The 14,165-nt window shown below is 35.5% G+C and overlaps 1 protein-coding gene across 1 annotated transcript in view; it reads left to right on the forward strand.

Annotated features, from left to right (window-relative positions):
- Positions 1-14,165, forward strand: part of LOC107730099 (macrophage mannose receptor 1-like) — a 61,693-nt gene that overhangs the window by 18,919 nt on the left and 28,609 nt on the right. Inside the window, exon 3 of the mRNA XM_016540833.1 lies at positions 10,653-10,826. Coding sequence (XP_016396319.1) covers positions 10,653-10,826 — 174 coding nt within the window. The remainder of the gene's footprint in view (positions 1-10,652; positions 10,827-14,165) is intronic.

Genomic DNA, 14,165 nt, shown 5'->3' on the forward strand with positions numbered 1-14,165 from the left:
AACAAATAACTAATAAAAGTGGATAAAATATAAGCATGATCTTTTATTTTCAAAGACTAAAGAGAAATATCAATACTTACTGAATCTTAAAATTACTCAATTATTATTATCATTTAGGCCTAATCAGCTAAATTTGTAAATTCTTTGAACAGACTAAACTTTGTATTTAAGGTTCGTTGATTTTCATGTCTTCCACATACAAACAATGAGCCAGAACAAAATTATTGATCATTTGCATAAAATCATATGTAACACGTTCCTACACGTGCTTACGTGTTGTTAACGCGTTCCAATGGTATATATATATATATATCAAATGAAAGCGCTTGATGATCTCTTTCTACTGCCAAAAGGACACAAGTGAATTCTTAATAATTTTGGAGTTATTCATTAGAAACCAAAAGACTTAAAACTCAACATACTAAACCAGTTGATGCCAAAAGGGCGTAACTGCACGTACGCCCCTTTGGCACTGAGAAATGTACTGTGGGTAAAGCTTGTGGATAGCACTTGAGCCAAAGGTCAACCATGAGAAGAAACCAGTTTTTTACTGCTGAAGATGTATTATTTGTCTTATTTTGTGACAAAGAGCTGGATGATGAGGGAGAAAATGAAAAAAAAATATCCAGAATTCATTGTCAGTGAGGTGTAGCTATATAGCGGGTAGTAACCAACAACTTACATTCTAATGGTATGTCCCTAGTGAAAAATAAATATACTAAAATGTATTTGAAATACATTTATTTAATGCTAAGTATACTACAAACACATTTACATATTTATGTACTTAATTAAAATACCCTGCAATTGTACTTTTAGTATACAAATCTGGTATACTTAGTCTGCTAAATTGGAACCATTTTAAATTTTGTGCTTAATGCACTTGTGCTGAAGTCCAAATAAAAATATACTGAAATATAAGTGGAAATATTGCAAGTATATTTCAGGTACACTTTAAATATCTTGCATTTAAAGACCATCATAAATAGTGAAATTAAAACACATTTTAGGCTTAATATTGAGAAATGTGTATAGTGCACAAGTAGTAGTCCAAACAAGTTTAATTATAATTTTTATAAAATTGAGCAATATGTCAGTAAATATATTAATAGAGTTGAACTATACTTAGTATGAAATAAATGTATAAATTTTTTTTACACTATGGGTGTTATCATATAGGCACTCAGTTACTGCTTAGCCACAAGAGAGAGAATGCAGAGAAGGGACAGACAGACATAGAAAAAGGATATGACAGGGGAAAGGATACAAGAAATGCAGTGAATAAAACGTTACACAGATGTCCACCTGGGATCACTGCTGTGAAAAAGAAAGACTTACTCACTCTGCACAAATAGCAGTATCCCACAGTCTTATGTGGACACCAAGTTTTACAAGTCAGCCAGTCAGAATAGGCTACTATTTCATGTACAATTCACAATTCCATCTGAAACTTTCTTTATGACACACATTCATACTAGTTCAAATCTATTAACATTTTATTTACTTTATTTATTGTCTTATTTACTGACATATCACTCCATACTTACTGATATAAAAGTTATAATTCAAGTTTATTTGGAGTACTACTTGTGCACAATGCACATTTCTCAATATTAAGCCTAAAATGTGCTTTAATGTCACTATTGATGAGGACTGTATATCTTTATGAGGTATATTGATGAGGACTTATATCTTCGAATAATATCAGTCTTTAAATGGATGATATTTAAAGTGTACCTGAAGTATACTTGCAAAAGTTCAACTTTAGCACAATCAAATATACTTCAGTATATCTTTAGTTAGACTTCAGCACTACTTTCTTACAATTAAAGTGCATTAAGTACACAATTAGTTGTTCCAGTTTAGCAAACTTTAAGTATACCAGTTTAGTGACATGTAAATAATATGTAAATGTATTTGTAGTATAGCATGAAATAAATGTATTTCAAATACATTTTTGTATATTTATTTTTCACTAGGGAAGGCATCTGTAAAGGCTTTTCAATCAACCATTTGACCAAATTGTTAAGTGCCGGAGATTACTATTTCAGTAAAATGAATCACATTCAATTAACTAATTTGATGTAAGGGCTTTTTTATACGATATTTTATTTTATCACAATGGATTGTTATTTCTTTTAAACTCGTTAATGTAATGTTTTGTTCATATTGTCAGCAGATACGCCCATGTTTTTATACACAAAATTGAATAAAACATTGGTGCCAAAAAGGCGTAAGTGACGTTTTAAAAACATTTTTAAACTTGGAATTTTTTTTTTCTGAATAAATATTAAAATAGTGTTCAATAAGTATACTGTTATCCATGTGTGTACACATTTTTATTATAAAATATTGAAATCAGTACACAAAATCAGATCAAACTAAGGTCAATTTTTGTTTTGGCCCTCCTGTAAAGTTGGTGAAATGTCACTTATGCCCTTCTGGTTCTCACCCCTGGAAACATTTCATGAATTTATAATGTTTGTGACGCTAATCAGCCATTTTAACTGAAAGATGAAGGCTGTGATAATAATGTTGTCCACTAGATAGAGCAACAGGATAAGGAATCTTTTAAGCCTAATATTTTTCGATAGGATTCCATCCCTATGAATTTAAACAAACGCCTTGATCTACTTCATTTGCATAACTATGGTGCGCTGACAGTATATTTTTATATAATTAGTGTACATAGAAATCTTTGAAATTTATATTTATCTTTACATTTTTAACTTATATAGACCTCAGTAAGACATAAAACATCTAGACAGGATTAAATACAACCCCAAATCAGGAAAAGTTTTTTAAAATGCAATAACATTTCGTAAAATGCAATAAAATCAAGATCTTATAATACAATCTTAATTCTATTTAATCTTTATTTGATTGACAAAAGTGCAAAGAAAAGAATTTCAGTGTTTTTACTGACCAAATAAACTGCAATCTGTAAATATAAGCAAATTGGGACAGAGGCACATTTAACACTGTGTCACATCAACTTTCCTTTTAATTACAATGTTTAATTATTTGTGAATTGAGGATACTAATTTTTGCAAGTAAAATTTTTGCCCAATACAAGACTTTCAGCTGCTCATCAGTCTGTGGTCATCATTGCCTGATTGTCCTTTTCATGATGAGCCATACACGCTCAATAGGAGACAGATCTGGACTGATCTAGCACATTCACTCTGTGTCTACGAAACCACGCTGTTGTAGCACATGCAGATTGAGACCTGGCGTTGTCTTGTTCTAATAACCATGGACTTCCCATGAAAGATGTCATCTTGATGGCAGTATCTACAATGCCAATATATGCCTCCATGTCAATGGTACCCTCACACATGCCGGACACCCATGCCATTTTCTCTGATAAACCCCCATACAGTGACAGATATTTGCTTGTGCATCTGTCGCTGGTGAAAGTCTGGATGGTCCCTTTGGTCTTTGGGACTGAGAACTCTACATCCATTTTTCCCAGTGGACTCATGTGACCACAGCACACATTTCCACTCTCTCTTTGACTATCTGAGATGAGCTCTGGCCCAGAGAATCTGCAGCATCACTGCATATAATTGATGTATAGCTTTCTGATGAGCCAAACCTGATACCCTCACCTATTACCAATTTACCCTTATAGACTGTTTCAAAACAGTTTAATTTGGATATTGTATAACCCTTTCACTTTTATTTGGTCTCTGTCCCAACGTTTTTTGGAGTGTGTTGCAGCCATCATAATCTAAATTTGTTTATATTTACAAAATATATTTTAAGTTGGTCAGTGAAAACTTTAAAAAATCTTTTCTTTGTACTTTTGTCAATTAAATAAAAGTTAAAGCGCATTAACAAATCACAGATTCTTGACTTCATTGCATTTTACTAAACGTCCAAACTTTTTTTTTTCCTGATTTGGGGTTGTATATTGCTGTCCATTTAAAATGAAGATCCAATTATATTTGCTTTTTGTAGATAATATACAGGTATTATCATATTTTATAAAGACACACTTACTGCTTAATCCCTTTGAAGAAAAAGGCCAATTACCAATTATAAATATTGGGAGGTAAAATTAAGGAAGAACCCACAAATATGGGGAAATAAAGATGACCATCACATCAAGATGTACTTTTGATTCAGTTGTTACTTTGTATGAATTGCAGAGAGCGCTTACAGAGGTAAAACAAACATCTCCAAGCAAAGATAATATATTTATTATTAAATGATTAAACATTTATCTGAAACATCACATATTGTTCTTGTTGTGATTTTTATTCATGTTGGAATATTTATTAACTAATAAATAAGAATTGTGTCTATTTTGTATTTTTTTAAGTCATCAAAATAATTGGATCATATGAAAGTGTACTTTGATTTTTATTCTTAGTATTTGTTTAATTGATCTAGTATTCTGACAATCCAAAGCCTATGATTCAGTGAGTTATGATGGCTTTAAGAGCTTTAAGACCACTTTCCACAATATACAATAAAGTAATGTCAGTTTTTCATTCTTAGTTTTATTCCATGAGCAAGGAGAGTACGAACAGTGCCTTCAAGTGATGACATTTGAAAACAGCAAAATACTGAGTCAACATAAATTAAAATGGGGAAAATAATACAAGAAAATAAATAGATAAACACCTAAACTGACAGAGTGGTTGTTAACAGTGGATAAATTTTCTTCAACTTAAATTAAGCCACTTATTTAACATTGAATCAACATAGAAATATGATCAAACCAATCTTGATTTTTACTCTTTTCAATCAGAGAACATGCAGGACTGCAATTAATATGGTTTTGAATCAAAAAGTCACTCAAAGTAAACAACATCCTTCAGTTTACATGCAAATATTCATTTTTGCCCCCACACGATTTTAACAAACTATTTGACCATGAAAATAGCATCACATTTAAGTAAAACAAGTGATTATTTTATTTAAAACAAAACAAAAACAAACAAACAAACTTTGCAGTGCCCACAATACCTAGGCCCTGATTCACAGACAGTGATTAGCTTTTAATAAAGGTTTAGGCCTTAGTAAAATTAGGATATTTAAACAGTTTTTTTATATATAAAAATGACTTAGGAAAAACACATTACTGGTGTGCATCTTGAGACAAAACAAAGACACTGACATATTTTAAGATCTGTCAGAGCAAGTTATTTTCAGTTGAGACAGCTCAAACATGCATTTTAGTCTGAGACTAGGCTTAAGCCTTGTCTGAGAAACCGAGGGAAAGAGCTTAAAATACAACATAGGCACAGAATATGATAAAATGGACGACAAAGTGACTTAATTACATGGAATACTTCATTCTGAATTTATAAAGCAAATGCCAGGAGAAGAGCCAGTAAAACTGACGATATATAACAAACGCAAAAATTCATCTGCAAAATGGAAGTAAATGCAAATGGAAACTCACCAACAAAGGCAGAAACACCAAATTACTACAGACTGACACATTATCACAGTTTGCTGTTCAGGACTTGAAGCTACTTTTCTGATTCAAAAAGGATGTCCTTACTCCTCATTAAACGGATAGTCTGATGAACTCAGGGCTTTCCACCACAAGGCAATGCTCCCAAGCCGTTCAGGGGCACAACGAAGCCATTTTTGCACTGTCAGAGCAAAGATGATCTCTGAGGCCTCCTTTTTCTCAGCTTTCCCTTGTTGTTGTTATTGTAAGGCATCTAAAGTATAAAAACAAACAGGAAGTTAAAACTGCACAATATTGTAAAACATTTGATTGGTAGTAGTGTATGACTGAAAGAAGGTGGGTCCTAACTATTTGGAAATGTGACTTACTAATGTACTACAACATTAAGTGCAAACTGAAATTTGATAAAAATGTTTACAAGTTAAAACACAGTGAATTCAAATGTAAAACTATTTAATTAATTTTAATATAGACCTTTTATGCACCTGCAGATATGATGGAGGACTGAAAGGAAAAGCAAAGTGAAAAGCTTAAAAGTTTGAAAAAAAATGTAAAAGTAGATAATTCAATTCAATTCAATTCAATTTTATTTGTACAGCGCTTTTCACAATAAAAATCATTGCAAAGCAACTTTACAGCAAATTAAGTTTCTACAATATTTAGTGGTAGCTTATCAGTGGTGACTGTCAGTTAATGTACATATGGCAGAAATGTACGGAAAAATCAATTAAAGACGTAATCAAACAGACGATGAACACTATTAACAGCAATTATTATATGATGCAATCAAACTAAGTTGTGATAAGTTGTGATCTGTATAATGATATAAATGGCTCATTCTATATTGTTTATAAGTTATATTTCAATATATATCATACAAACTCGATATGGAGTTTATACTCAATATACAAATGTTCCAAATCTGTATGAGTTTCTTTCTTCTGTTGAACACAAAAGATGATATATTAAAGAATGTTGTTAACCAGACAGCTGACGGTAGCATTGACTTCCATAGTATTTTTTTTCCTACTATGGAAGTCAATGGTTACCGTCAGCTGCTGGCTTACCAACATTCTTTAACATATCTTCTTTTGTGTTCAACAGAAGAAAGAAACTCATACAGATTTGGAAAAAAATGCGGGTGAGTAAATGACAATTACCATTTCTGGGTGAACTATCCCTTTAATAATCATATTAAGCCATTTTGCATTTTGTTTTTCCGCCCCCAAAGTTAAGACCTGTTGAAAAGATAATTAAGGCTTTTCTCATTCCATTTAAGATACCTAAGACTTTTTATGGACTTAAATTTGATAAAACTGAATTTAGGATCAAAGGACCCATGTGGACTCTGACTTTACCAAACATGCACACCTGGTGCCTCTAAATGGAGTTTATTTTGTTCAGGCTCATCTTTCGGGCTCCTACTGCCCAGTTCATCTGAGAGGCTGGCTCATTGGTTAGAGTACAGCCCAGCATCCTACGTGCCTCAACTGATTCTCCTCCCACAACAGCAAAACGGCCAACCTAAAAGGGTGTCAGGGACATATTTGCACAAAACATGGATAGGTTACAAATAAATGTCATGGGAATGTAGTTTTCCTGCTAGAAAACATTAAAAACAACATTCACCTGGTAGATGTGTGTTGAATGAAAAGCTTTCTTTTCTCAAAATAAATAAATAAAAAACAAGTAAAATAAAAATAAATAATTCTTAAAATATAAATTACCATCACACGTCTGGCATCTTCACTTTGAAGAATCCGCTCTTGTTCTTCTAAGTCTGTCAAATCCTTTAGAGGGAGTGAAAGAGGTAATGAGGAGAGATTGGTAGCTGAAAGTGACCCCCCCCCCCCATCCCCTGACCTAGATTTAAAAAACAAAGTAAAAATGAAGAGTATGCTACACCTGTCGCAGGTAACAATTTACATTAATTCATTCTTACCTTATGCAAGCAAACCTGGGAAATATCCCTCTGATGGGCCTACGAAAAGGCAAAAATGAAGGGTGAAAAACATAGCCATTTGGTCAAACAAACATTGGTTGTAATTAGTTTTGTGACGTACTGACTTAAAGGGATACTCCACCCCAAAATGAAAATTTTGTCATTAATCACTTTACCCCCATGTCGTTCCAAACCCCTAAAAGCTTCGTTCGTCTTCGGAACACAATTTAAGATATTTTGGATGAAAACCGGGAAGCTTGTGACTGTCCGATTGACTACCAAGTAAATTACAATGTCAAGGTCCAGAAAAGTATGAAAGACATCGTCAGAATAGTCCATCTGCCATCAGTGGTTCAACCGTAACGTTATAAAGCGATGAGAATACTTTTTGTACGCGAAGAAAACAAAAATAACGACTTTATTCTCCTCCTCGTCTCCGCCATATATGTCTTTTTTTGTGTGCAAAAAACTTTATTAACTTTATTATTTATAATTATTATTATAAGTAAACCTCAAGAAACATATTCAAATAATAATAAAAAAAATCCATGTCATGACTCCTTTTAATTAATTAATTTAGTTTGTTTGTTCTGTTTGTGCACAACCACCCTATAATGGTAAAAAATCCACCGATTCTGGGATATTGGGATAGGCACTGGCCATGACTGGTGATTTAATCTGCCCTATTAGCTTAGATCCTCCCCTGAGTAAGCTGTACATAGTCCGCCATGTTTTTCTCCTCACTAGAGCAGCTATTGGTATCACAAGGATGTCTCAGCTACTGTATGAAGAGGTGTTCATTTACTGCTGGCATCTGAGCTACTGATGATACAGTGGGTTAATTTTATTTTTTAAGGGAATATGACCCCCAGAAATAGGTAACTGTAGGCATCCCATCGCAGATCTCACATGATCATCTCTATAACAATTAATAAATGAGCATGACGCAACATAACCCCAAGTCCATTGCTGGAAAATGATTGGAAAAACTCAGTTACATAAATTCATCAAATAACCATCCAGAAACGGCCCGATGCATTTGTTATTCCTGCCATAGTCGCTCCTTCTTCACGTCTAACTCCAGTTCATACATGTAGGATTGATCTATAGTATTTGCAATAGCAGCAATATTGGTTGTCCTGTTGGTCCCAATTTATATTAAGTGGCCCTAATACCTGTGTACTTACATAGTAACTAGATGTGTACGTAGTTTGTAACAACAGTGTAAGTACACATTGGTACATAGTATCTACAGCTGTAATATTTCTGTAACTACACCACTTCACTAAGTACTTGTGTAACAGGAATTATATAACTACAATTTGTAACAACAATATGTGTAAGAGTAATTGGAATAATTTGATCCAAGGAGTGGAGATGGGTAGGTTTAGGGGTGGAAATGGGATCCAGGGGGTGGAGATGGGTAGGTTTAGGGGTGGAAATGGCATCCGGGGGTGGAAATGGGTAGGTTTAGGGATATGTAAAGTGGGAGGAGTTGGATCTCAAGTTGGTGAGAGTAATTACATGGTAAATCTAATATAAAGTGTAACACTTTCTTTACCAAAAAGTGCTGTAAGTCCTGTTACACATTTGTACTTTAATTACCAAAAAGTGTTGTTACCAATGTCCTGTTACACATTTGTACTTACACAAACCATTCTGAGGGTTGTTACATGTGTGTAGTTACAGAAATATTACAGCTGTAGATACTATGTACCAATGTGTACTTACACTGTTGTTACAAACTACGTACACATCTAGTTACTATGTAAGTACACAAGTATTAGGGCCACTTAATATAAAGTGGGACCTTTTTTTCTTTTCTTCATTTGCATTTAAAACTAAAAACTAAAACAGAATATTTTTGCTTCCACCTAAAATGGGGCATTTACAGCATAGCATTACAACAGCAATTCCAGAGAAGTTGGGATGTTTTGTAAAAATGCAATGAAATCAAGAATCTGTGATTTGTTCATTCTCTTTAACTTTGATCTAATTGACAAAAGTACAAAGAAAATATTTCCAAAGTTTTCACTGACCAATGTAAATGTATTTTGTAAATATGAACACATTTTAATTTTGATGGCTGCAACACATTCCAAAAAAGTTGTGACAGAGGCAAAATAAAAGTGAAAAGGTTATAGAATATCCAAATTTCATGAGAGAAGTATCAAACAAATCAAAAATCACATTTCGCAATGCAAAATTGCTAATAATTTAGGTCTTTCACCAACTACCACACGTAATATTGTGAAAAAATGCAGGGACTCCAGAGAAATCACAGTACATGAAGGGCAAGGCAGGAAACCTCAGTTGAATGTGCTTGACCTTTGAACCCTGAGATGGCATTGCATAAGAAACCATCATGCTGCGGTGTTAAATATAGCCACATCGGCTCAGGAGTACTTCAGAAAACTGCTGTCACTTAACGTAGTCTGCTGCTGCATCAAGAAATGCAACTTGAAACTCTGTTACTCCAAACATCTGTCATGGTATGAGTACATCAGTGCAAACGGCATGGGTGACTTGCATATGTGTGACGTTACCATTATCACGGAGGCATATATTTGAGTTGTACAGAGAAATATACTGCCATCAGGATGATGTCTTTCATGGGAAGTCCATGGTTATTTGATCAAGACAATGCCAGCTCTCATTCTGCATGTGCTACAACAGCGTGGTTTTGTAGACTCAGAGTGAATGTGCTAGACTGGCCTGCCTGCAGTCCAGATCTGACTCCTATTGAAAATGTATGACCAGTCATGAAAAGGAGAATCAGACAACGACAATCATAGACTGCTGAGTATCTGAAGCCTTGTTTCAAGAGAGACTGGACACAAATTTTGCTTGCAAAAATTTAACAATTAGTATCCTCAATTCCCAAACAATGAAACATTGTAATTAAAAGGAAAGTTGATGTGACACAGTGTTAAACATGCCTCTGTCCCAACTTTTTTGGAATGTGCTGCAGCCATCAAAATCAAAATTTGTTCATATTTACAAAATACATTTACGTTGGTCAGTGAAAACTTTGGAACTCTTTTCTTTGTACTTTTTTCTATTAAATAAAAGTTAAAGAGAATGAGCAAATTGCAGATTCTTGATTTTATTGCATTTTTACAAAACGTCCCAACTTCTCTGGAATTGGGGTTGTATAAACAATTTGTGGGCGAAAGACCTTAGCTCAAAGTATTGTTTGTTTAACAATTTAATTGTTAAGATCAAATATTTATGTCATTATCTTACTATTGTCTAATTTAATTTCTTGATGTTCTGTAGCGTTATATACAATAGGTGGAAATGCATTTGGGAAACCATGCCAGTTCCCGTTTAAATTTGATGACAAGTGGTATGCCGAATGCATTGTGGAGGGCAGAGCAGATGGTCAGCTATGGTGTTCCACAGAAACAGACTACGACACAGAGAGAAAGTGGGGCTTCTGCCCAACTAAAAGTAAGACAACACAGCACAAAAACATAACTATTTATTATTTATCGACCACTACTGGCACTGTGTATAGCATTGTGCACAGGATTGGACTGCATTCAGAATATTTATTTATTTATTTTTTAATCTGATAAAAAAAATTGTTGATATGTTATGAAGCTATATTTGTAAATCAAAATGGTAACACTTTATATGAATTCTGTATTGATAATACATTATTAGGCATTAGAATTAGGTATTAGGTATTACATTATAATGCATTGATATTCAATATATATCTCAACATTAAAAAGGCCTCCATGAAAAATATGTGATCTGGATAGAACAGCCATTGTTACAAAGTAGCCTACATACAAATTGTTTACAGCAAAGTAAACATTAAAAATATTAATAATCTAGAATTAGTGAACTGAACACACAAGGAACATTTAAAATTATATTTACTGCTGCAGTCCGTAACTTTTTTTGGTTAAAAATGATCCGAAATCAATATAAGTACATAAGAACAAGCAAGTACATAACCAGCCAGTGTTTGAAACTATTGCCTTACTTTAGCCCGATTCACAACGGTCAGTTTATAATAATGTTTTCTAATTTGAGTGGTACGGGTAGGTTTTCATGGGAAATTCGAGCATGCCACTGCGTCATTACGCCACTTCTGTAAACATAAATAAGTTGTCCCGGCTACTAGGCTATCGCATGTGAGGATCCTGCAGGTGGCCGATAGTTTATATCGGCTTTTCTCACAGCAGCTGGAATAATTAAATGTATCATTTTGATGGCGGATTGTAATCCAGAAAGGATTATGTGTTTATGAAACACATGTGAATGAAATTAAATTATATTCCAGTTTTAAATGTGCTTCTGATTACAGATAGCCTGGGATTACACAAGATTTGTATTTTAAAGAAAACCTAGACTGTACAGAAATTGAAATCTACTCGCTTATACGCACTATACTCATAGTCACGCAATGCTGATGTTGTTAACATTAACAGTTTGAGAATAAAGTATAACAATAATAATAATTTGCACGGTTTGATGTGATATGAGCTAATTTAGATTAAATCACCGTTGGTAGTGCAATTTATTGTAATGCTTTTTTCCTCCGTTGGTCAGAACAAACGTGGCAGACTTGTTACTTACTTGTTCAGATGACAATATCCGGTAAAAAAGCTTATTTGAGTCATATATTCCAAGACGTAGGCTAGAATCTGTGAGTGCAAAGTACAATATCCACACCGGTGCGGTGACTGACTGACACACATACTCCTCAAAACATTAGATTCATCCGTGCTGGAGCCGTGCCGCCGCACAACCCACGCAAGGAAGATAATTCCGCACACAGCTGCAATTGCAGGTTTTGAAATAGAGATGGCGACAAAGAGGCAAAACTTACGGACTACAGCTTTAAATGTATTATTATAAGAACAGAAAACCTACACAAAGTTGTAGTTGTTGCAACAATAACGTGACTTTGAAAAAAAAAAAAAAATTACACAGAACAAGTGTCAGGTCTATTAGATCTATTTTTACATATAGTATCAGATTTTTTTTGTCCCTTCTGTTACTGTGGCTATCACTGTCAATCATCCCGCATTTAATGTCAATCCAGAAAGTTTGCAATGTGTAGCTAGTAGCATTGAAAATATGACTCATTTAGTAGACAAAGCAGTGAGTGGTGCTATCCTTGCAGTAAAACTATTACCTATGACATCCCCTTATAGATTCCATGAAAAAGATGGGAGGTGGAAGGAAGAGAAATTTTGAGAGATGCTATTTGTTGCGGATCTAGATAGTGACATTCTTTCATTTTCTTTTTTTTTTCTTTTTTCCTGCCCATGAATAACAAAATGCAAGCAGGGCAATTGAAAGCTGGCCTGCGGAGGAACACATCTTATGGCGCACAGATATTTTAATTTACATTTCATTTACATTTAGTCATTTTGCAGACGCTTTTATCCAAAGTGACTTACAAATAAGGACAATTGAAGCAATCAAAATCAACAAAAGAGCAATGATGTGCAAGTGCTATAACACGTCTCAAAAAAAACAGTAATCCTGCAAAATGTTATTACAATATAAAATAATGTTCCCCTTCAGGAACTCGAGCTGCGTCGAAACGCTACGGGAACGCCTCCAGCTAGACCACGCTCTGAATCACATGTGTAATCAGTCCAATGGAGGGGCGAGACGTCACGGGCGGGGTGACGTAGCGACCAGGAAGCATAAAAGCACGTGCGGTGAAACCGGCATCAGCTTTCTGTCATTCAGCAAGCGCTCTGTGTGTGTCAGTCTTATTTGGTGTTGTCTGTCCATTATCACTCTTTATTTTACCAATACGAGTGTAGACAAACATACGGCGAGAGCTGGCAGTATATTAGGCTGTGTGTTCTTCCCTGCCCGCACTACATTTCGGGTGGGGATACACACAGTTTGTGTGTTGTCTGCAATACCTCCACGGAGGTCTCTAGAGCAGCTAGTACGGCCGTCCCCTGCCGGTTCGCCGCTCCAGGGCACCGAGCTAGCCGCTCTAAGTGCACCAGAGGCCAGTCTCGTGAGACTGGTTCCCTTAGTATGTCACCTGGCGGTGTGGGAGCCCCTGCCAAGCGTGCCTCCTTGGGTCCTGCCCTGAGCAGGCTCTGGTTCTATCAGACGAGTCTTCCTAGCAGATGACGTGGGTCTGAGGACCGTCATTTTTAGAGAAGACTTCAGCTATGAGGGTCCTGATGCTATGGCTCAGGTGCTAAGAGGCTCACGACCTCCACGGAGGTCTCTTGAGCAGCTAGTACGGCCATCCCCTGCCGGTTCGTCGCTTCAGGGCACCGAGCTAGCCGCTCTGATTACTCCACAGAGGTCAGTCTCGACCTCGACCAGAGTCCGGGTTCTACAGTCAGTACTTCACCGTTCCGAGGAAGGATGGAGGGTGGTGTCCTATTTTAGATCTGCGTCATTTGAACCGCTCAGTCAGGTGACAGAAGTTCAGCATGCTCACACTCAAACAAGTCGTGTCTCAGATCAAGTCCGAGCACTGGTTTGACACGATCGATCTAAAAGATGCACATGTCTCCATCCTTCCTCATCACAGGAAGTTCCTGAGGTTTGCTTTTGCGGGGCAAAAGCTTACCAACACCGAGTTCTTCCTTTGGCCTTGCACTCTCACCCCACACTTTCACGACTCAACCACATCGACGATTGGTTGATATTAGCTCAATCAGAGCGGATGTCGGTTCGACACAGAGTCGTTCTCGCTGACACGAAAGAGCTGGGGTTAAGACTTAACGCCAAGAAAAGTGTGCTTTCTCCAGTACAGAGAACCACTTATCTGGGCATGGTGTGGGATTC

This window comes from Sinocyclocheilus rhinocerous, unplaced genomic scaffold (assembly GCF_001515625.1).
Source record: "Sinocyclocheilus rhinocerous isolate Xijiao unplaced genomic scaffold, SAMN03320098_v1.1 scaffold36, whole genome shotgun sequence".
Taxonomy (NCBI): Eukaryota; Metazoa; Chordata; class Actinopteri; order Cypriniformes; family Cyprinidae; genus Sinocyclocheilus; species Sinocyclocheilus rhinocerous.